We start from the raw sequence: 24,709 nt of genomic DNA on the forward strand, positions 1-24,709 counted from the left end.
TAAAAATTTAAACATCACACAAATATATAACTTAGAATGTTCCCCAGAATTCTACAGGTATGTTAAGTTTTTCAAAATGCAAACTATAAAGTTCAACTTGTTTCTTTTTATTTAAGCAATACTTCTTGGATACTTTTCATGTATATACACTTGCATGTAACTACTGATAACATTACCTCATTCTTTTTAATGCTGTTTAAGATTCTGATCTTTTGATATACTAATTTAACTTATCCCTTACTGATGGAAACTTGGATTATTTGCAAATTTTCAATGTAATGATTAATACTGTAATATGTCTTAACATCTTATGCAAATATTTATTAAGTAGCTTAAGATCGGAATCACTGTCTAGTCTTTGGGCACTGTGGTATATTTCAATGTACCACTTGTGGTAAAGAAAAAAATTCACTTTAGAGGAAAACTACAACATTAATTTAAATTATCAGTTATCTGGAAAATTATTCTTAAAGATTAGTGTTATTAAAACTCAAGTGGGGGCACCTGGGTGGCTCAATGGGTTAAAGCTTCTGCCTTGGGCTCAGGTCATGATCCCCGGGTCGAGGGGATCGAGCCCTGCCTCGGGCTCTCTGCTCAGCGGGGAACCTGCTTCCTTCTCTCTCTGCTTCCCTTTCTGCCTACTTGTGATCTCTCTGTCAAATAAATAAAATCTTAAAAAAAAAAAATCAATTGTACTGGGTATTACATGCAACTAATGAATCACTGACCATTACATCAAAAACTAATGATGTACTCTATGTTGGCTAATTAAATGTAAATTTAAAAAAAAATCACTGCTGACATTAATATTTGTGTCATCTTTGCTAAGGAAGAGTAAGCTGAGTACGTTTTAAAGGACAGATTGTTTTTTGTAATTTTACTAATTCAGTGATGCCAAAAAATGGGGACTCTATAATACTGAATGAGGGGATTTTTTTTAAACATTTATTTCCCCAATTTAAGAAGTTAATTTGTGGGTGCCTGAGTGGCTCAGTGGGTTGAGCCTCTGCCTTCAGCTCCGGTCATGATCTCAGGGTCCTGCATTGGGCTCTCTGCTTGGCAAGGAGCCTGCTTCCTCCTCTCTCTCTGCCTGCCTCTCTGCCTACTTGTGATCTTTCTGTCAAATAAATTAAAAAAATCTTAAAAAAAAAAAGAAGTTAATTTGTTAGTGGATTACTCTGATGCGGGATTCCTAAACTTGTGTTGTTTTCATTCACTACCTCCCATGCTCACGCTTACTGAGTTTGTTAGAGCTGCCAAAGATGAACAGTTTGTCCTTAATTTAAAAAAACACTCGTTAAATAGCCCTATTCTGCGAGAAGGGCTCTGTTGTGAATTAACTATTACTGTCTGAACGATGTAAGCAAAGGAATCTAAGCCACAGAATCCCATCATTATCATTTTAGGTTTTCCTTGCTCTTGTGAAAACTCATGTGAAGCAATATCAAAAGATCACAAGCCCCTACTTTTAGAGGATACTTCACTCGTATCTTTTTCAAATGACCTAAAAATAAAGTTACTCAGATATAACAAAGCTTGACCCTGATCCACAATGGTCAAAATAATAAAGGGTAGGCAAAGGCATACCAGAAAAATGAAGAAAAAGAAGTTTTTGTTTTCAACTAATTAATCTCTACCCTGATGTGACCGGTTACTAAATCTACCCACGGCTAGCAACGCCCAACCCAACTCCCCCCATCCCGCCCCCCACTGCCTATCTCAGGAATAATTCTGAATAAATACCACATGAAAAGTACAGGTGATTTAATTTTAAGACAGCCTTAGTCCCTAAAGATCATAGCAGCTATCAACAGAAGGGAAGTGGAAACAATGGGGGACTCTTCCAAGCAAAGGCAGGAGAGTCCCAGAGATTCCCCAAGGACTGTTCAAGCATAACTGGTAGTCTACCCTGATTGCACCTCTCTCATAAATCTCATTTGTTAAAATGAGGATAATAACAGTACCTACCTCGCAGGGTTCTTGTGAGGATTAATAATAAATATAAAACATTCATAATGGTGCCTAGCAGATAATAAGCACTCTGCAAGTGGGAACTTTATTTTTAGAGAATGAGCTGAGATTACTGTGGCTATTTACTGCTCTAAAGATGATGTAAACATTTTTCCATGCAGAAGACAAGGACTATTTTCTTAAGGAAAGATGACATCAGAGCATTAGCAGCTAGTGACTTCAAATAACTAACAAGTATCATTCAAAACACTCACTCTTTGAGTTAAAAACTATCAAACCATAACATTACGTCCAAGGTGGGACATTTTACCTCCTGATTTAAATTCTTCACACCAGCTATGTATCTACCTGTACGGTGCATTAAACAAATCACAGGCTGACTTAGCAATTTTTTCAATAAATAAATCTGGGGGCGCCTGGGTGGCTCAGTGGGTTAAGTCTCTGCCTTCGGCTCAGGTCATGATCTCAGGGTCCTGGGATTGAGTCCCACATCTCTGCTGAGCAGAGAGCCTGCTCCCCCCACCCCCCGCCTACTTGTGATTTCTCTCTCTGTGTGTCAAATAAATAAATAAAATCTTTAAAAATAAATAAATAAATAAATCTGTACGATATTTGTATCAAGATATTATGAAGAAGTTAGTTTAAAAAAAAAAAGATTTTATTTGAGAAGGAGCATGCACAAGCATGTGAGAGCATGAGTGTCGGGGGGTGGGGGGAGTTTGGGGGTAGAGGAAGAGGGACACGTAGACCAAGCAGACTCTCCACTGAGCAGGGAGCCAGCCACAGGGCTTGGTCCCAGGACCCTGAGATCACAACCTGTGCCAAAGTCAGACACTCAACCAACTGAGCCACCCCAGTGCCCCCTGAAGAATTAAGATTTTAACATGAGGGACATGTGGGTGGCTCAGTCAGTTAAGTGTCCAGCTCTTGATTTCGGCTCAGGTCCTGAGATAGAGCCCTGTACTGGCGTCCCTGTTGAGCACCGAGACTACTTAAGATTGTCCCTCCCTCTGCCCCTCCCCCCCAACTCATATGCACACATGTGCTCTCTCTCTCCCTAAGATTTTAACTTTGTAATTAGTGTATATTATAAAGATTCATATTTGGACATCTTTTCCCCATTACAAACTTTGTTGACCAAGAAGTCTTTCTTAATCACTTATGCCCTGGGGTACAAAGTGGGCTAACCATATGCTATTTCACTGCCTTTACTTTTTGCTACCTGTTCTTTTAAAGTATAACCCTAGGGGCTTTTTCAATGTGTGTGCACTTTTCTTTTTTCCCATCATATCATATAGAGTTCTGTACACTCTAATGTCCTTTTAAGACAATATTTTCCCTAACTTGTGGGGAACACAGAGGCAGAAAAAGACTGTCCACAGCACGCTGGAAGTCAATGAGAAGAGATGAAACTATTACTCTTCTGTCCAGGTTCAAAACTGAGGACATTTTAGTATGCTGTCTCATTTTAATACAGTATCTATAAATCAATCCCACCAACTTTATTTAAACCTGAGGAATTTGCTTAAAAAAATAACATTCAGTACAATACTTTAAGAGAAAAGAAGTTCTAGAAACATGCACACAATGTCTGTTAACTCTATTGTATCCTATAGGTTATTACTAAACTAACTTCCAAATACAATTTGCAATTCACATCAGTTCCTTGTATTTGCAATTCTAGTCAACATCTCTTCCCCAGTGATCTCCATGGAGAGAGAACAGCATCTTAGATCATGTCATCCTCTTGTAGGATCTCATCCCCTAAACTATGGCTATGATCCAGAAGGTCTTTGGTTTCCTTCTGTAATCAGTCTCACTTCTACCTTAAGTGGTTCTCCTGCTGCTCCTGAGAGTGGCAGTTTTACTCTCTACCGAATTTTGTAAACTTTGACTAAAAATACTATGCTTTCTCATTTTTCCCAGTTAATTCAACTTGGTCTAAGTTTTAATAAATTCAAGTGGGCCACATCACTGCAAAACGAGGAGCCACTTTCACACCTTTAAAACCTTTTGTTTTTTATATTAAACATCTTAAGATCAGTCACTATTGTGAAATATCCTCTTGCTACTTAACTTTGAATATTTGTTGCACAGACAGAATGCTAATTTCAAAGAAATCACACAGATTTACACATCCCAACAGAAACATTCTTATTGCTACTTTTCTACACCAATGGTTAAAGCAAAAATATTTACATTAACTCTTACCTACTTCTTTTTTAAAATACATTTTATTAGTATATTTGGTTAAGGATCTCTAATTCTCAAACTTTATCATATAAATCTGTTGCCTAAGTTTCCCATTTTAGATTACTATAACTCTGAGCCATGTTAAGTTTAGCCTGACTCTTTAACTGTTTACCCTTTCTAACTCCTAAAATATTTATCTGTATCTAGGGATGGGAAACGTTCATCCGTGCGAGCACTTTTCTAACTTATGAAGACTTCCTATCACCACAATTCTTAGAATAAAATGTTTTTTATTTTATTGAAGATACTATGTAAGGCAATAGCGGGGTCATGCAGTACACCAATGGTTACCTGAGTTTTAAAACATACACACCCAAGGCCAAGTTTTCTTTTACTCTACTAATTTTCCAAAACTTACATGTTTCAAAAATAAAAATTTCCTTCTTCTAGGATTATATTAAATCTTTAAACAATGTCTACTTGTCTAATGACTAGCATACCTTACAGCATCAACCTAGAGCTATAGATAATATAGCCAGAAGGCACAGGACTCAGAAAGCATCTGGTTTTATATATAAATGAGGCAAAAGAGGGGCCCAGGGCATTGAGGTAGATGCTTCCAGTGAAGACTATTCTGAGACCAAGAATAGAATATTTTGCTAAATTTGTGAATGTAGTTACTCCTACTAAGACAAAGCACTTACAAAAGAGAACACTGGAAGAACAAGAGACCTAGATGACATTAAAAGAGAAAGATGTCACTTACCAACAGCACCTGACCCAAATGTATCATCATTGAATTGATCAATCTCTTCATCTTCTTCTCCCAAGCCCTGAAATGCATCTTCATCTTCATCCAGAGGACAATCCTCTAAAGACTAAAAAAAGAGAAAAGAGATTAGCTATTCATGAAGTTCACACCTTCATTTAAAAAATGTCCATTTTGGGGCCCCTGAGTGGCTCAGTTGGTTAAGTGACTGCCTTCCACTCAGGTCACGATCCTGGAGTCCCCAGATAGAGTCCCACATCCGGCTCCCTATTTGGCGAGGAGTCTGCTTCTTCCTCTACCTCTTCCCTCTCATGCTCTCTTTCTCTCTCATTCTCTCTCTCTCTCAAATAAATAAAATCTTTAAAAAAAAAAAGTTCATTTTGTCTTCCCAATCATCAGGATAGCTTAGAATATGATCTCTTGTAAACACATCATTTTTTCTACCTCCAATTTCCCTGACATTGAAAAATGGCAGTATCTTCTTTCAGTTTCTCTTTTCCGAAATACTCCATTTCTCTATCAAGAATTTAATAACAGTATCTCTTCATGCAACCAAGAAATTAGGCCCCCAACTTTCCTGACATCACTGGTTAGAATAGTAATGACAACTCAAAATGCAAACTTTATCATTACTTTGAGTGTTATGTGTATCTTTCAACAAAAGTATCATGTTCCTTAGTTTCATGCCAAAATTTCAACTATTATGTCCTCTTAAAGCTTTCTCTTCATTTCCCCTCTTCTGTTTTCATCTGTTGATGAAACAGAAAGCTAAAATCTCAAACCCAATTAAGTGAACTCTGGAAAAGCTATGATATGGTGAGTTCAAGTTGTGGTCCCCTTCTTACAAGTGTGTGTAAACTTGGCTAAGTGATATTCTGGTTAACTCATTAAACACGTCTAGGTACCTAGTGTGTCTCCAGCTCTATCTACATTTACTCAGAGTGGCAACAAAGGGACAATACCTTAGAGGGTTGTAAGGATTAAATGAAGCAAAGATTGTAAATTTGCTAAACAATGCTAGTTATCACCACGACAATTTAGCTCAGTTCTATTTTAAATACCAACCCCCCCTTTTCAGTTTTCAACTGATTTATTTTCCAAGTTCTCTTCTTTTGGAAACTCTGCCCACCGCACCTCATCCTCTCTCCCACGTTTACATCAAGTCAGTTTGGTCTTGAACCATTCCTATCAAGTATAAGTACCCTGTGGCCCCAATTTTCAAAGACTCAGAATCACAATGCCACACATCAATAGCAGGTCTGTGATACACCTTGCCAGACAACCTCCTTAAACAGACTTTTCCAAAGGCAAGGTTAGGCCAAAAGGCCATTCTACCTGTCTTAAACCCTTCCAAACTTCCACGAAGCAGGCATGCAACAGCTTCCACAGCAGAGATCAACTTAATCAAATCACTGCTTTTTTAAATTAGAAAGACTCTTCGGGATCACCCAGAGCAGCCCTTTCAGTCTACAAGTCTAGAAACTTTCTGTCCAGAGACTAGGAGCAGCTCAAGGTCATACAGCGAGTTAGTGGCAGGGGCAGGACTCTCTACTATTGCTACATTCCCGGGATGGTCACCAAACACAGGTCTCGTTCCCCTCGCCCGGAACTTCTACGGGACACGCCCCCTCCCAACTCGGAGCCTTCTTCGGTAAACCGTCTCGGGCCCCGGTAAAGGGCAAGTCCAGGCCCCCCTGACCTGCTGGGTGCCCGTGCGCACGGGTGTGTGTGTAATTGGGGCGGGGGGGTTCCGGGTCCAGGGCGGGAAACGCGTCTCTAGGCTTTCCCGGGAGACTCTCCCTCAAGGATGGGGGCAACGCTTTCCCCTCCGCGGCTCCTGCCGGGGTGTGGGTGGGGGATGGCCTGGTTATAGTACTTAACGGGCCCTCCCCACCCCAAAACAGAGGCCAACTCTCCCCAGCGGCAACTGATAGGACAGTCCCGCCCCCTGGAGCCGGCTCAGCGCCCACGGATTAAACCCGCGACCCCAGGCCCCAAGCGTTCTACTCGGTCCCCTGGGTCCCGCCGCCAGCCCCCTCCTTCCCCAGGGGCGCGGGACCGACGCGCGGGGGGTGAGAGAGGAAAGGGGGCGCGGGAGGGAGGGAGGGGTCACTTCCGGTCGCAAGAGCTCACCTCGTAGCGGAACATTCTTGGGGAGGGGGAGGGAGCGGGGAGGGGAGTGGGGGAGGGAGGGAAGAAGCGCTGACTCCCCGGCTCCTCCGCGCGCGGGTCCTCCACCGGCTCGCGACCCCTGGCCGCCGCCGTACGCCGGAGCGTGCGTGGGAACGTGCACAGGCGCGCCTCGGGGAGGGCGGCCGCCCCGCTCGGCGCCCGGCGCGGCGGCTGCGCGGGGACAGATTTGGCGTCCCGCTTCCTAGTCTCAGCGGCGGGAAGGAGGTCCCGTGGAGAGAGACTGCGCACGCGCCGTCCGTCGGGGGCTTCCTCGCGAGCCCGACTCGCGGCTCCGCCCCCGGCTTCTCTGCGCCCGCCCAGCGCTCAGGTCCGAGTCACGAGTTTTCCGTCACCGACGGGGCGGAGAAAACCCCGGTGATTGTCACAGGGTATGGCTTTAGAGAGTCCCAGGCCGATCCTGGGCTCGGAGAAATGGAGGCTCCTGGGCTGTTTTTCCAGCGACCAGCGCGGTCTTCGGGGGGCTCGGTGGTCCTGGCGAGACACCCTGTGCGCGGAGTGGAGGGGGCAAAGCCCGACGGGTGCAGGTCCTCGAGAGGGGCTGAAGTCGTCACCGCTGTGAGCGGCACGCCACCCGCTGAGTCCACAGCAGGTCGGGGCTGTGATTTATGTGTCTCGAGGTGATGACGGCGCCCGCTTTTTAAAAAGCGGAGGCTCGTTCCGGGAGGCTCAACCGGGGTGATATTTTTAGGCGCCAGGCGCTCCGGGCACGTGGCGCGGGGGAGCCAGAAAGGGCAGCGCGGCCGTGGGCAGCAAGGTCAGCGAGGCCGCCGAGCCCCACCCCGGCTGCGCCGCTGGGGGACACCGCCTCCGGAGCGGACCGAGCCAGGAGAGAGTTTGTCTGGGTTCTGGTGGTTCGTCCTCCGTGCGGGCACCGCCCGGGCCCCTTCGGCCCCTTAGAGCTCATGGAACTCTCTCTTTTCCCCTAAGGACTAAACTTCAACCGCGAGGAATTAATTCCTGTGCATTTCGCAACTCCTTTTCTCCGCGTGTTTGAAAATGCTGCCTGGCCTAGGAATGGCATACAGTAAATTCCTCACATGCTAATCAGACCCCAAGTCTGGACACTCTGGATTTGGAAATAGAAGTTCTGGGTGGTAATCGGTGCTTTGTCACTGGCCATCAGATTTGGGCAAGTTACCAAAACATCTCTGAGCCGTAATTTCTTTGTGAAATGGGTTTAATGGTACCTGCCTTACAGTAGTGGTTTAATGGTATCATGACGATTGAGGTCTAACCTGGCACTCTGCTAGGTGCTGTATATGGATTATTTCATTCTATCCTTCCTTATGCCAACCCCACGAGGTAGGTAGGTACTGTTATTTTCTCTCTTTTGTGCGTGAGGAACCAAAGGATTAGAGATGTTAGATAATTTGCCCCAAACCACCCAATGGCAAGTGGCAATGTTGCCAGCTGGGGACTCTCTCATTCCAAAACCTAGTATCTGAAGCACTGTGATCCTTTCACAAAAGCAAGTGCTTGCGTGGGCCAGGCCTGAACCTTGAAGAAGAGTAGCAGCCGGAGAATAAGGTAATTGTTAGGTTTCAGGCATGCACTGAACATTACAAAACAGTATTAGGTAACAGCAAGTCTTAACAATGACCAAAGCATGGGTGCTATAGACCAGGGGTTGGAAACTATGACTCTTGGCTGAATCAGACAAAGTTGCCTGCCTTTTTAAGTAAAGCTTTGTTGGAATACAGTCACTCTCATTTATTTATAAATTGTCTTTGCTTTAGGGCAAGGAAGGCAGAGATGAGTACTTACACTGGAGACCATTTTGCAAGCAAAGGCTAAAATAGTTACTCACTGGCTCTTTATGGAAAATGTTTACAAACCATGTTTTCTCATCACTGTGTTAGAAATCAGATGTTAAAAAGAAACACATCTCTAAGTCATGGACTACTTAAGAAAATACAATGACAAGCAGAAACTATTTAGAACTGAGTGATAAAAGATATCAAGAGATTCAGGATATAGCTAAAGACGTTTATAAAGGAAAATAGGAAAGCTGAATATAAGTGAAATGGGTGAACTTGGGAAAGAAAGAAAGAAAGAATAAGCAGTAATTCAGCAGAAGTCAAGGTGTCACTGGATTAACAAAATTATCCTTTTTTTCCTCACCTAATACCTGTTCATGAAGGAGATTGAGGGTTTTCTAAAGAAAATAATGCATTTTTTAAAAAAAGTTGTGTAATGTAATCCTTTATTAAGTTGGGGAGGATACAAGTTTTTTTTGACAAGTGATTCTTTAGAGATAAGGTATGATGTCTCTGGAGAGTGTCCAGTGAGTGGTGAAAGAAAAGTCTCTTGCACGCCAGGTAGGTAGAAGAGGCTTTGATAGATGGAAGAGGACATCGGTTAGATAAAACCACTGAGTTTTCTTTAACGCTGTCTGTCCTTTCCCCAAAAGCTACAAATAATCCCTTGTGGTATTTATAGGCTCTATAATTTCTTTTTTTAAAAATTGAGGTAAAACAATCCATTTTCTTGTGAGACTATTTCATTTATTTATTTATTATTTTTAGTTAACATATAATGTATTGCTTGTTTCAGGGCTACAGGTCTGTGAATCATCAGGCTTACACATTTCACAGCAGACACCATAGCACATACCCTCCCCAATGTCCATAATCCAGCCACTCTTTCCCTCCCCTCCACCCCCCAGCAACCCTCAGTATGTTTCCTGAGATGAAGAGTCTCTTATGGTGTGTCTGCCTTCCCGGTCCCATCTTGTTTCATTTTCTCCCTCCCTAACCCCCACAACCCCCACCGTGCCTCTCAAATTCCTCATAACAGAGAGATTACTTGATAATTGTCTTTCTCTCATTGACTTATTTCGCTTAGCATAATACCCTCTAGTTCCATTCATGTCATTGCAAGTGGCAGGATTTCGATTTTTTGATTCTTTGCCTTGGTTTCTTAACAGTTCCTATAGAATCACTGGAACAGGGTCAGGTGGCAGCATCCCATTCAGAATACATCCTTGCCCATTTTACTGGCAACAGCTGGTGCTAAGGAAATGGGGGGCAAGGTAGCTGAAGAGTAGGGAGTAAGGGAGGAAATCCTGTGAAAGCTGAAAAGCTTAACTCCCCGTTCAACACCTTGGTGTTCCCTGTGCCATGGGCTCAGTGGTGATCTGTTTCTGGCATTAGCTGGTCTTCTGTATTTCCCCGTGTCTAAATGAGAGGAGGCAGGTAAGCTTCTAGTTTGTGGCCTTTTCCTGAGACAGTTGGGGAAAGAGAGAGATTTCAGGCTCTCTGTGGAGACTGCTATACTGGAGGGAACTTGGCGCTCTCTCTTCCTTTGGGCAGAGCTTGCAAAAGAAAAAGTTTTGTTCAACAAAGTGTGAAAATTAGTCAAAGTTCCATGAACACCATTAACAGTCTTGAGGCATTCTATTACATACACAGAAGCCTTATGTAAAATATACAGTGTTGTTTAAGAATTCAGGCACACTTGTTTCCCTCACCCATTCGCTAACAACTGAAGTCAGGGCACTTTTGATTGAAGAGATGCTTGGATTCTGGTATTCTCCACCCCCCCCCCGCCCCCCATTAGCGAGATAGGAAACTTATAATGTAAAACACGTGATATTTTGGACTTTGATGGTTAACTTGGAATGTTGTAGTTATTTGATACACATAATGGACCATCTGAATTCAGTGGTTAAAACAACAATGATTTATTTTGCCAATTAATCTCCGTTTGAAGGGGACAAGGGGAGCAGCTCATCTCTGCTCCAGGTGGCATCACACGGTACTGCTTGCATCTGGGAATGACTCTGGTTGGTTGGTGGAACCGTCTGAAGTTTCATTTACTACCTGGCAGCTGAGACCTGAGAGGGGTTTTCAGTGCTTAACATGTGGACTTTCTACGTGGTTTCTTACTTTCTTCACCACCTGGTCTCTGGGTTCCAAGAACAAGTGTTCTGTAAGGGCCAGTTGGAAGCATATCCCCTGTCATGACCTAGTCTCGAAAGTGGCATAGCATCACTGCTGCTAGATTCAAGGGCAAGAAAGATGGACTTCACCTCTGGATGGAAAGAGTGTCAGTGTCACAGTGGGAGGAGAGCATGTGGGAAGGGATATGTCATTGTGGTCGTTTTGGAAAATGGGGGCTAAGGGTTAGGAGACAAGGCTTTTTGGTTAAGAGAGGCCAAGAAATCTCTTGAAACAAAAGTCAAATCTTACAAGGTAGGTATTTTTCTCTCTTTAAAAAGTCGCCATCACCACCACCACTACCTGGGTTTATAGGATGGCGTGTGAGGTTGGCACAGAATCAAAGGACATCTGGGAAATTTTTGCGGTTTTGGAGCTTATAAAATCTTTGGTAAGGACATGCCCTGATTTCCGTGGTGGAACGTAGGCCATGTGCATGCAGATCCCCCCTAAAATGCAGCTCGTCAGTTCATTCCAATAATGGGGGCTATGTTCTCTATTGCTGCACAAAAAATTACTTTAAAACATAGCAGCGGAAAACTAAAATCACTTCTCATCTTACAAAGCTTTGGAGGGTCAGGATTCTAGGAGGAGCAGCTCAGCAGGGTGGTTCTGGCTCCTAGTGTTTCAGGAAGGGCAGTCAAAAACGTCAGCTAGGGCTCTGTCATCTGAAGGCAGGTGTGTGCCCAAGATGGTTTACTCACATGGCTATTGGCAAGACGCCTCAGTTTCTCTCCACATGGACCTCTCCATGGAGCTTCTTGGCTGTTCTCAGAATGTGGCAGCTTCTCCCAGAGTAATAAGGGAGAGGCTGCAGCCACAGTATTTTTAATGACCCAGTCTGAGAAGTCATATATCAGTTCTGCCACGTACTATTTGCTAGAAATAAGTTAACTAAGTATAGCCCACACTCAAAGGGAGGGGTATCAGGCTTAACCTTGTAAAGGGAGGGATATCAAAGGAGTTTTTGAAACCACCACAACCTGTTTGAAGGCAGACTCCAAACCTTTTAATTATGACAAATTTCTGGAAAGATAAATAGATTCTAATATGATGATGATCATAAAATACCACTGGTACAAATAAGGTGGTGTTGGTGCAGAAATATACAGACTGATTTATGGAGCAGAGTAAGCACCCGAGAAGTAGAACTTGACAGAAATGTGGATTTACTATGTGATAAAGATGATGCCTCAATTCAATGGATAAAGGAAATACGATTTGAAAATTATACTGAAGCAATTGGTAATTTATTTTGAAGTAAAAGTTAAAGCCTTATAGCACAGCATACAACACAGTAGATTCCAAAATGATAAATACATTCCATGTAAATTTTAAACATAAAGCAGCAAGAACAAAATATGAATGAATATTTGTATGATTTCAGGATAAATTTTCAGAATTTATTTACTATAAAAATGAAAATCACAAAACAAAAATTTGAACGCTGAATTTTATAACATATACACATAATATATGTAAATAGTACATATAAGATGTAGTATATGTATAAGATAAACTTTCAAAATATTTTCAGCACATACGGAAAGTGTTGAATAAAGTACAAAAACTTAAAAATAGATTTTAAAATTCTTTGAGCATCTTAGTAAAGGCCACAAAAATTTTTAAGTAGCTATGGAATCTATAAAAAGATCAATTTAGTCAATGTAGACAAGATTAACAGTTGCCATTGTGAAGCCATCAAATTGGCAGATAAGAAAAAGCTAAGGACAGAAAAAAAAGGAAGAAGGGGGAGTGTGAAGGAGGGAGGAATGGAAGGAAGCCGACCCAGTGTTGACTGTGAATTTATAAAACAAATACCTTTGTAAATAGTTGGTGGGAGTATAAATTTGTAGTCTCAGGAATGCAATCTGGCAATGTGTGTGTATAAATAGGGGTTTAAAGTATTTTAACACTGGGGAAGTAATTAGAGTTAACACAAAATCATATGTAAAGATCACTTGTAATAGTGAAAGATAGGTAGCCGTTTAAATGGCAATAAGAATAAATGGAAATGTTACGACAACCATGTTTTAAAAGGCTACTTGAGCAACGCAGGTGTTTATAAGTTAAGAGAATGAAGCAGGGTACTAAAGCTCCAAATATAATATGCATAATGTATAAAGTACCCAAACATTATCTGAGGTTTATTTTAATTGGTGGGGTTAGAAATGATTTTTAACTCCTGCCTACTTTTATATGTTTCCCAATTTTTCTAAAATTGATATGTAATATACTTAAAAATGGAAAAATTTTATTTATTTTTTTTTAAAGAAGATTTTATTTTCAGAGAGAAAGAGGGAGGAGGATCAGAGGGAGAAGCAGACTCCCCAAGCTGAGCAGGGAGCCTGATGTGGGACTCAAACCTGGGACTTCAAGATCATGACCTGAGCTGAAGGCCGTTGCTTAGCCAACTGAGCCACCCAGGCACCTAGGAAAAATGTTATTTTAAAAGAAGAACCATAGCAAGACAGATTGGCAAGAACAGGGGAAAGAAGTTCTCATACTGGTTCTGCCAAATAACCATTAGTTCCTGACCCCTTCTTGAAATTTCCCATTCTGAGTGGGGTGAAGATATTGTTTATGATTTTAAAGCATCACCAATTACACTTTCAAAATGATGATACATTCCAGATATTTATCACATTCCAGATACTATTTTTATAACTTTGCAACAATAATAGATCTCCCAATAAACATTTCCCAAGACTCAGTCAATGGAAAAGGAGAAAAGTAAAGCTTTATGAGTAGAAACTTGAAGAATTATTAATGCTCTTAAAGGGAACCTCTTGTAGTTACTCTGTGAGTATTTATGGAATGCCAGCAGCAAATCTCAGTATATAACTTTGTAGGGGAGATAACAAAGAAATAGAATGTCCTTTGACATCACTCGAAGGAATTCATCAATTCAATAAACAGGTATTGACAGCTTTAGCTCTTTTAGGCACTGGGTATGGATTTAGAGAACAAAACAAAATACCTGTCCATCAAGAATTTACTCTCTCTTATTTTAAATGTTAATATCTAACTTTCAGGAGCTAGAAATAGGAACTGGGGCCTGAGGAAGTAGTAAATTAGTTCCCCTGAGTTTATCATTTTCCGAGTTTATCATTCATGTGAGTCCACATTTCCTAGCACAGCAAATGTCTTTTCGTTACCTTATTTAGTGCGTCTTTCAGCTCCTTGTTCCTCATGCTGTAGATCAAAGGGTTCAAGACAGGGGTGACGAAGGTGTAGACAACAGACACCACACGACCCATTTCTGGATTGTAGCTAGAGCTGGGGCGTAAATAGATGAGGCTACAGCAGCCATATTGGAGGAGAACCACAGTCAAATGAGAAGAGCAGGTGGAGAAGGCCTTGTGCCGCCCCTCTGCAGAGCGGATCTTCAAAATGGCAGCCACAATGAAGATGTAGGAGATGGAGATCAGGGAAAAGGGAATGGTAAGGATGATAACACTGACAATGAAGATCATGGCTTCTTGCATTCGAGTATCTCCACAGGCCAACTGCAAGATCGGGAGTACGTCACAGTAGAAGTGTGTGATCCTGTTGTGGCCACAAAATGGCAGGTGGAAAATCAGAGCTGTGAGTTGTAAGGCTAGAATGAAGCCAAGGACCAGGGCTCCCGCTGCCAGCTGGGCACACAGCTGCCATCTCATGATGAGGGTGTAACGCAGGGGATCCCGAATGGCTACAAACCGATCGTAAGCCATGATCCCCAAGAGGATACAATCAGCACTGCCCAGAAAGACAAAGAAGAACATCTGTGTGCCACAGCCAGTGAAAGAGATGGGTATTCTCCCCATGGTCAGGAGGTTGACCAAAGCGAGAGGAGCCACAGTGGAAGAGTAAAAGATCTCCAGAACTGCCAAGTTGGCCAGAAAGAAAAACATGGGAGTGTGGAGTGAACGCTCTCTGCCCAGACAGTGAGGAAGATTGTGGCATTACCAAGGAGACTGCCGATATACATCAGCAGGAAGGCCACAAAAATAAGTATTTGTATCTCCAGGATGGGCGAAAATGGGTGAAAGTGGAACTGGATGTCTGTGGTTTGGTTTTCATCCCCCATAAAAGTGGCACATCAGGTTTTCTAGGACAAAAGAAAAATTATGTTTGGAAAGAAAGTGCTTTGAGCTTTAGGATGAAGTGATGATACTGTATTAGCACCTCTAGCTTTAATAATCTCGAAGCCGAGTTTATACCGGGCATGTCACTCTCTAATCTTGCTTGTGTTTGCCAGCTCACATTTTCAAGAGAGTTGGCTCAGGTTAACTGGAAAGCCTGTCACTTTGAGTAAGAGCCAAGTTAATTTGCCCCATGTGGCAATGGAGCTCAGGACTTTGACTTCACTTTTGTTTTGCAAGAACCAGCTGAACTAATAACCCCTGAGCTTCTAAACACATGTGTTACCTAGCAGTAATATACTGGCTATCAAATATGGACTCGTAATGATCCTGAGTCCAAGTCCTATAATATACATTGGGATCATATTGTCCCATATAAATGATGCTCCATTGTTCTCTGAGGCTTAGGTTCCTAGACAGAAAAAAAGAGGTCAACGGGCCAGTGCAGCGGCACTGAGCATGATGGCCCCATTACTGCTTTGTGATTGCAGAAAAAACTGAGCCTTCTAGTACATTGGCCCTTAACTATAAGCACCCCATACCTTTTACAGACTTTCCCTGTGTTTTTAACCAAGAGTCAAGAGAAATTACAGCCGTTTTAGAAACAGCATCCATATAAACATTTAGAAAATTCTTCCCACTATGACAATTGGACAATGTCCACAGTCTTGCATATGGTAGAGAAAGTATCAAGTATGATATCCTGTACACCTTTCTAAAACAAACTTTTAATTTTTTTCTTTTATTCTATTTTTTGTGATAATTTGTTTTATGTATGTCTTATTTATCATAGATATATGAACTTCTGCAGGATAAGCACTGTATCTTACTCCTCCCCCTCTAATGCCTACTATGGTGACCAATAAACATTTGTAGAATGAATAAATAAATAAATACGTTTTTCACAACCTGGGTAGATTTTCATTTAGGCAGAGCACATAGTCTTATAAAGTATGACTTAAGGGTCATGGAAAGAAACACTCCTCTAACAAGCTGGGTGCAGCATAGTTCCTTTATTAGAAAATATCACTGAAAATTTGTGCATCTTATTAGTTCTTACTAGTTTGACTTCAAATAAATTCAGTGCTCAAATCTCAAACTGTTTTCCTATGTATGGAAGATAATCCTCTCTCTCTCCATTATCTCTAGATAATCCTGAATCTCTGTTTGAGGGTTAGACTGATGAACATTTTTGGTCTGGACCTTGCCCTGCTCTGGGCCTCCCCACCGAAGGGGGCCAAGCACCAAATGTAGAGTTTCTCTAGACTACTGGCAGTAGATTGGGCTAGAATAGACTTTCAGAAGGAGGGTAAAGGATTTAAAACAGGGAGGCCTTGTTTCACCTTCTTTGTAGTTACTGCCACACCCATAAACACACCCTCTACCCAATAGTCATCCCATAGGAAGTCATCCAAACTCCCATGGTTTTGTTAATTACTGCTTGGATCTGGGTCAGCCCCCTCCCCCCAGGAAGAAAGATTAGACATTTACCATAGGGATAGGAGTTGAAAGGCATTGTAAAGACTCTCATTCATAAGATTATTTTTTTTCCTGATAAAATGAAAAATGTACCCAGCTAAAATGAAAATGTGAGCTAAGATGCATGGGGGTGTGAGTGTAAATGAAGAGAGTCAGTTATAATGCCATTTTACCTGTCAACAGCGCCTTACCTGATTTTATTTGCCAGAATCAACTCAACTTCTCTTTCAGGACCTGGAAAGAGGAAACATTTAATTTTTTTAAATTTAAAGCCTTTTTTTTTTCTTTCTTTCTTTCTTTTTTTTTTTTTAGTATGCTCTACCGCCAGTATGATGACCAACACCGGGCTTGAATTCACAACGCTGAGATCAAGACCTGAGCTGAGATCAAAAGTCAGACTCTTAACTAACTGAGCCTCCTACGCACCCTTAAAAGGGGAACATTTTAGAGCACTGTGCATAGGGGAGGAAAAAGTGACATAACCTGGATATAAACCTTGAATGACTAGATGTCTTATAGCAACTTAGGGACAATTTCTTATAGACCATTCTATGCTTTTTCAATGTATTTCTGTTCCACTATCTCATTTGATTGCCTTAAAATATCCAGCAGGTAGGAAGGTAGCTATTAAGACCTCCATCTTGAGACTAAGGCACAGAAAAGGTGATTAACTGACCCATTATCATTCAGGGGTTTAGAGGTGGAAGAGAGATTAGCATTTAGATCTCCTTGTACTTATCAATGATTACTTAAATCTTAGCTTGATTCTTGTCGCAGGACTATGAGCCAGCTATGATCTTGTCGCTGACACTCCCAGGGAACTCAGAACAAGCCAGCAAATGGCTTTTCTCAGGGTAAGGCTCTTAATGTTTATAGAAGAATGTTCTTAATGATGCTATAGGAAAAGATAAAGAGATTTCTATTCAGAATTTCTAGCTAATTCCATGAATCTACAAGGCTTATACAGTTGGGGCTACTCTAAAAATACTACTAATTCAAGTGAAATTAGAAAAATACTACTAATTCAAGTGAATTGATCAGACTTGGCTTAGCTTCAAAGGAGGTCAGATCATCTTAGAATCAAAGCAGTGTTTACTGGCACCAAAAGCATCAGTCCCTGGTTCCTAAAAACACAGTCATACTGATTGGTCCACAGAACTGGCAGGAAAGCCTAGCAGAGTTAAGAATCTGAGGACTAGAGTTGAGAAGACCTGGGACCATCCCCTGTCTCTGCTATTTACCATCTGTGTGACCTTGGAAAGTTTCTCTCTATGCACTTCACTTCCTCATCTTCAAAATGCAGATAATATCAACATCTATCCCACAAAGTTGTTGTAAGGATTCAATGAAAGAATGACTATAAAGTGATTTATACAGCATCTGGTGGTGGTGTCATTCCAGGCTAGCTATTGCCATAACTGATCTTTGAAAAGTTGTACTAATGGCCCTGTGTGAGTCTTGCCATAGATAACATGAGTTCTTATTCTGATATAAAAACCTTTGATGATCATGTTTTCCTGCTTTAGTTCTCTCTTTACAATTACATGTCTTCCTGCATCTGATTTACCTCCACAGGACAAAGTATAAGTACATTGGTGTGGCATTGTCATTACTCCAATTTGAACCAGGACAATCTAGTCCCGTGAGGAAATCCAGTGACTATAAAAAGGTATTTCCAAGTCCGTCCAAATTTTCCAGGGTATCTTGACCTTTCTGAATTTTAATTACTATAACCAATGACTTAGGCTATTAATATTATATTTCTCTTATTTCACATTCTCCAAGTAGGATGGACTCATGGCTCTTATATCTCATGCGTACCATTGTACACCCAGCACCTATCATTGTATTGGAATACAAGAGACAATAAATATAAGACTGAAGGCATGCATGAATGAATGAAGGGTTTCTTACTGGTGTATACGAGGGAAAGGGAGAGCATATAGCATTGTCTGGGATATTTTGATGTTCTTGTAAGGAGTAGTTCAATGTAGGGCCTTATTACAATCCTCATAAGAGGTAAAAAAAAAAAAAAAAAAAGAAAAAAAGTAGGAAACTTATCCAGAATATTTTGAATCTTGGAGCTGGAGCCAAAGAATTTCCACCTCATTCCTTAGGACCATACAGATTTATGTTAAATAATGGTATGTTCAGGAGTTAGCCTATTTGCCCATGAAATAGTCATTGCCATTCTTGGACTGGATGCATAGCTTCCCAGTTCTGTTCATTTTGAAGTTGTCAGATGTTTTTCTGCTCTTAACCCAAACGGGAATGTTCATTGTTCAATACACAGTGAAACTCTTTTGATCCCCTTTGTCTGTCTTCACGTGGACTAAATTGTGAGAGCAAGGACCCATGATAAATGGCAGGTCTGTAAGTCACTAATTACCTGGAAAGAAAGTCAAAACATATATCAAAATTTTCCTGGTAGAGCCAGTCTTCCAGACTTTTACAGATGTTACAAAAACCAAAGACAGAGACAGAGTATTTTTTATTCTAATGGTTAATTAGAATCATCTTATTATCAAAAACTCTGATGGTATATTGCCTTTGCTATAATCTTCAGAGTTGGCTCTTAAGCATACAGGTAAGGGAGTCTGATCCCCTACAAGGCAACAAAGAGAGATGCTGGAATTGGCTCTGGAAGGAGGAACTATCTTCTAATCCAAGTGTTATTTCTAAAGATTTCCCTCCATCCTCAAGCTTTTACAATTTCTGCAGGGATCTTTGGGACCAACCTCCCCTGGGTGTCCCCAGATCCCTGTCCACAAACAATTGCCAGGTTGTGGCACAGACCTTGTCATTGCTCCTCCTTCCTCGAAGCCACACTCACCATTCAGGGTTTCTGTCAAGCACGGAGTCTCTTCAGCAATCTTGCATCTTGCTGTGTTTTAGTTCAAGGGAGGCATTTATCCCTGAGAGTCTGGTGTCTTAGAAGGGTTTCGCAATCCGATCTAACAGGAGTTTATAGCCCTTAGAAATTCAAAGCAAGGAAAACAAACAACGTTTATCATTCACTGTTTAGTAGCCTTTAAAGGCTTGACTTATGTTTCATGGGTAGTTTAGTTTGCCTTGATGAAGTCACCCCCTTTCTCAATTGTTTTAAAAATAGTTCTTGGGTGTTATTTTCCTTGATAGTGTCATTAAGCCAAAAACCAACTACCAGAATAGTCTTTCTCCCGGAGTAAGATGTCCTTACTTATACCTTATGAAAAGGTGTCCTTTTCATAAAGAAAAAAACATACTAAGTAATATATCTAATGAAGAGTTGAGAAATTGAATCAGACAGACATCTGATTATTTTGTATTGAAGTATAATTAACAGTGTTACATTAATTTCAGATGTATAACATACTAATGGGACAATTCTGTAACCACTCTAAGTGTAGTCACCATCTGTCACCATGCAACATTATTACAGTATTATTGACTATATTCCCTATGCTGCACTTTTTATCTCTGGAATACTTGAGTATTTTGAGGCAAGCCCCTTGACATTTTGTAGGATGTAGGTAAGATTTTGGATTAACAGCATACTTCATTGCCGTTCCTATATTCTGAAGTTGTGTTGACATATCTAGGTTATGTCTTTAAACTTCTTTTTTTGGGGGTGGCGCCTGGGTGGCTCAGTGGGTTAAGCCTCTGCCTTTGGCTCAGGTCATGATCCCTGGCTCCTGGGATCAAGCCCCACATCAGGCTCTCCGCTCAGCGGTGAGCCTCCCCCCCCCCCCCCCCCCCCCGCCTGCCTCTCTGCCTACTTGTGATCTCTCTGTCAAATAAATAAAAATTAAAAAAAAAAAAAGAATTTAAACTTTTTTTTTTTAAAGATTTTTTAATTTATTTATTGAGAGAGAGGCAGTGAGAGAGAGAATGAGCGAGGAGAAGGTCAGAGGGAGAAGAAGACTCCCCGCGGAGCTGGGAGCCCGATGCGGGACTCGATCCCGGGACTCCGGGATCATGACCTGAGCGGAAGGCAGTCGTCCAACCAACTGAGCCACCCAGGCGTCCCTAAACTTTTTTTTTTTTTTTAAAGATTTTATTTATTTATTTAACAGAGAGATACACAGCAAGGGAAGGAACACAAGCAGGGGGAGTGGGAGAGGGAGAAGCAGGTTTCCTGCAGAGCAGGGAGCCTGATGCAGGGCTCCATCCCAGGACCTTGGATCATGACCTGAGCCAAAAGCAGACACTCAACGACTGAGCCACCCAGGTGCCCCTGTCTTTAAACTTCTTAAATCATTATTATCTCTTCTTTCAAAAATTGGTTTGGTATCACTACCACCATAGGGGAATGTCACCATTATCTTCAAGAGACTTCAAAATTTTCTTTATGTGTGTTGAGTTTGAGATACCACCTTACACTAGTTAGAATGGCCAAAATTAACAAGACAGTAAACAACATGTGTTGGAGGGGATGTGGAGAAAGGGGAACCCTCTTACACTGTTGGTGGGAATGCAAGTTGGTGCAGCCACTTCGGAAAACAGTGTGGAGATTCTTTAAGAAATTAAAAATAGAGCTACCCTACGACCCTGCAATTGCACTACTGGGTATTTACCCCAAAGATACAGATGTCGTGAAAAGGAGGGCCATCTGTACCCTGATGTTCACGGCAGCAATGGCCACGGTCACCAAACTGTGGAAAGAACCAAGATGCCCTTCACCAGATGAATGGTTAAGGAAGATGTGGTCCATATATACTATGGAGTATTATGCCTCCATCAGAAAGGATGAATATCCAACTTTTGAATCAACATGGACGGGACTGGAAGAGATTATGCTGAGTGAAATAAGTCAAGCAGAGAGAGTCAATTATATGGTTTCAATTACTTGTGGAGCATAAGGACATGGGGAGATGGAGAGGAGAAGGGAGTTGTAGGGGTAGATGAACCATAAGAGACTTTGGACTCTGAAAAACAATCTGAGGGTTTTGGAGGAGAGGGGTGGGAGGTTGGGTGAGCCTGGTGGTGGGTATTAAGGAGGGCACATATTGCATGGAGCACTAGGTGTGGTGCATAATCAATGAATTCTGGAAGATTGAAAATAAATTTAAAAAAATAAATAAAAATTTAACAAAAATTTTCTTTATTAAAGAAGGGGGTACCCCTGAAACTAATAATACACTATATATTAACTAATTTGAATTGAAATTTTTGAAAAAAAGAGGGGAAAGCTGGAGAAAAAAAGGTGAACAAATTTTTGTGGATTTAAAAACATGGTCATTAAAAAATAATATAAAGTATGTGTAAAATATGCACATATCATAGTATGCAATGCTTTCTAAGTACTTTTGCATCACTCTTTTATTCCGTACACTATCTTGTTAGCTTGAAATGATCATTCCCATTTTACAGATGAGTCAGTAGAAGCTCACCAGGCTAAGTAATGGATAGTGCTTGAGCCAGGGCTGAAATTCAGATTTTATAACATAAAGTCCTATTTTGTTTATTATATTAAGCTAGCTTTAGTTTGTATTATTGTGACTATAATGATTGTTACTGCTTGTTATTAACTAAGCTTTTTGGTTTAATTTTATTAAAACTTTCTAGTAACCTTTTCTCTTTCCACCCTTTGTCTTTTTGATTCTGTATTTCTCTTAATCATATAAACTTTGAAAGAGGAACATTTTCGTGCTCACTTGGCTTATAAAGCTTCTTTGAAGTAGAAAAAAGTACTTTTTCAAGTTAAAAAATTAAGCTGAGCACACTGTTTCTCAGTCATAATTAGAACAAACATGAATTCTATATAAAGTATACAGATCAAATTATTGAACTTAATAGAAAAATTAAAATTTTAAGTACAATAAATATGTACTGGATATAGTAATTTTTAAAGTGTTGTTTAGAAATTTTTCATTGAAATGTAGATGACATATATTGGTTTCAGGTGTACAACATAATGGTATGATAGTTACATATCTTAACAAATGCTCATCACGTTTAAGTGTAGCCATCATCCGTCACCATACAAAGTTATTGCAATATTTTTTCTCTTTGATTTTGTTTATTTATTTGAGAGAGAGAGAGAGACAGGATGAGATAGAGAGAGAGACCAAGAGAGCGTAAGCATGAGCAGGGGGAGAGGCAGAGGGAGAAGCAGGCTCCCTGCTGAGCAGGGTTTCCTTCCCAGGATGCTGGGATCATGAGCTGACCTGAAGGCAGAGGCTTAACTGACTGAGCCGCCCAGGCACCCCCAAAGCTATTGCAATATTATTGACTGTATTTCCTATGTTGTACTTTTTGTTCCTGTGACTTATTTATTTTATAACTGGAAGTTTCTACCTCTTTGTCCCCCTGACCTGTTTGGTTCATCCCCCTATCTCCACTCTCCTGTGGCGACCACCAGTTTGTTCTCTTTATTTATGAGTCTGTTTCTCTTTTGTTGTTGTTTGGTTGTTTGTTCATTTGTTTTGTTTTTTATATTCTACATGTAAATGAAATCTGTCTTAATAATTTCGTATAAAATATTTATACCTCTTGCTTCCATGGAAACAAACTTTTTCTGAGCAGTTCAGTGCTTACCAGTTCTCATATCTCTGTTTTATAGAAGCCATCACTAGATTGGACAGTCATCCTTCTTATGCCATTGTAGACCTTAAGTTTTTTTTTTTAAATTTTTTAAAATTATTAACATTTAAGGCATTATTTGTTTCAGGGGTACAAGTTTGTGATTCATCAGTCTTACACAATTCATAGCACTCACCGCAAAACATACCCTCCCCAATGTCCATCATCCACCTCATCCCCTAACCCCCTCCCCTCTAGCAGACCTCATTTTGTTTCCAGAGTTTACGAGCCTCTTATGGTTTGTCTTCCTCTCTGGTTTCATCTTGTCTCATTTTTTCCTCTCTTGCCCTATGATCTTCTGCCTTGTTTCTTAAATTCCACGTATCAGTGAGATCATATAATTATCTTTCTGTAGACCTTAAGTTTTTAACAAATATTAAATTTGGAGAGCTCTGTCTTCCACTAGCAACTGATATTGGCAAATTTAGAAATGAGAGTTAAAAAAATCCCGAGGCCTAGATAGTATTTGAAAATGTGCCTAGTAAATTATTACTGTAAGTATATTGCACTCTTAAAATAGGAATATCATACTAGAGCTTAGAAAACTGTTTAAGATTTTTAATTCCACATACACTGAGTTCATATCAACAGCACATTCCTTACTGTGCTCACTCAGTTTCAAGGATAATGTTTTACGTATGACTACAGTAGCTCACTTTCTTCATAATTCTTTAAGTTACACATGTCAACTCGGATACTGAAAATTCTCTTAGGAGTAGAAACATTTCTTTGAAAGATAGTATTACTGTTTTCAATAGAGAAAAACAATAAATGGATTTGAAATTGATGAGCTAATTGTAAGATTCTGAATTCATACTCGAAATGCATGTTGCTGCTGTTTTTGTCTTTTCTTTTAAATTTCTGGCTGGGAGAAGTTGCCATCACATTCAGAGACTGAAAATTTTACTTGGAATAAATATATACATATATATAGTGGTTGCCTTTTTTTTTTTTTTGAAATGATTTATTGGTCTCTGTCATTGCTTCTAAGGGCATTATGTACAATGAATTTTGATGCCTGTATTATATGGCTTAAAATATTAATTTCCATAAAATATTATGCCAAATTATAACTTGGAAAAGTGAATTTGAAAGTAGATATTTTCTAAAGTATGTCTTTGGCTTGCACTATAGAAACTATATCCTTATTTATATCATTAGCAATTTTCTGAAGAGCATTGTATACTGTGTTTTTAGACACATGATAGCAAACTCCATTTTTCTGTTATATATTTGACAACAGCTCCAAATTTATCTGATAAATATAACTTGGATTTGTTCTAGCATTTTGTTGGGATTGAAAAATCATTGTATATCTCTTGGATGATATAAAAGTTCACTGGCATCAAAAGTGAATTTTGCTACTTTGTTCACAATAGAATGGTTTACAGTGTTTTAGAGGATCTTATGTTTCAGTCTATTATGTATTCCATGCAAATTTGTACCATTGTCATATGTCTCATCCACTCAAATTA

At 40.4% G+C, this 24,709-nt stretch overlaps 1 protein-coding gene, 1 long non-coding RNA gene and 1 pseudogene across 3 annotated transcripts in view; 1 reads left to right on the forward strand and 2 right to left on the reverse strand.

Annotated features, from left to right (window-relative positions):
- PATL1 (PAT1 homolog 1, processing body mRNA decay factor) overlaps positions 1–7,386 on the reverse strand; it is a 30,464-nt gene extending 23,078 nt beyond the window's left edge. Inside the window, exons 1-2 of the mRNA XM_082747603.1 lie at positions 7,067–7,386; positions 4,931–5,042 (exon numbers count right to left, since the gene is read on the reverse strand). Coding sequence (XP_082603729.1) covers positions 4,931–5,042; positions 7,067–7,081 — 127 coding nt within the window. The 5' untranslated portion in view covers positions 7,082–7,386. The remainder of the gene's footprint in view (positions 1–4,930; positions 5,043–7,066) is intronic.
- Positions 7,387–7,452: 66 nt separating this feature from the next.
- On the forward strand, positions 7,453–8,269 carry LOC309873034. The gene is made up of 2 exons (XR_014316157.1): positions 7,453–7,715; positions 8,054–8,269. It is a non-coding gene; the product is annotated as an uncharacterized lncRNA (long non-coding RNA).
- A 5,271-nt stretch (positions 8,270–13,540) lies between these two features.
- On the reverse strand, positions 13,541–15,149 carry LOC309872848 (olfactory receptor 10V1-like; annotated as a pseudogene). The gene has a single exon. The product of its transcript is annotated as an olfactory receptor 10V1-like (transcript).
- Positions 15,150–24,709: the final 9,560 nt, after the last annotated feature.

This window comes from Mustela nivalis (assembly GCF_964662115.1).
Source record: "Mustela nivalis genome assembly, chromosome: 9".
In the NCBI taxonomy this organism is placed as follows: domain Eukaryota; kingdom Metazoa; phylum Chordata; class Mammalia; order Carnivora; family Mustelidae; genus Mustela; species Mustela nivalis.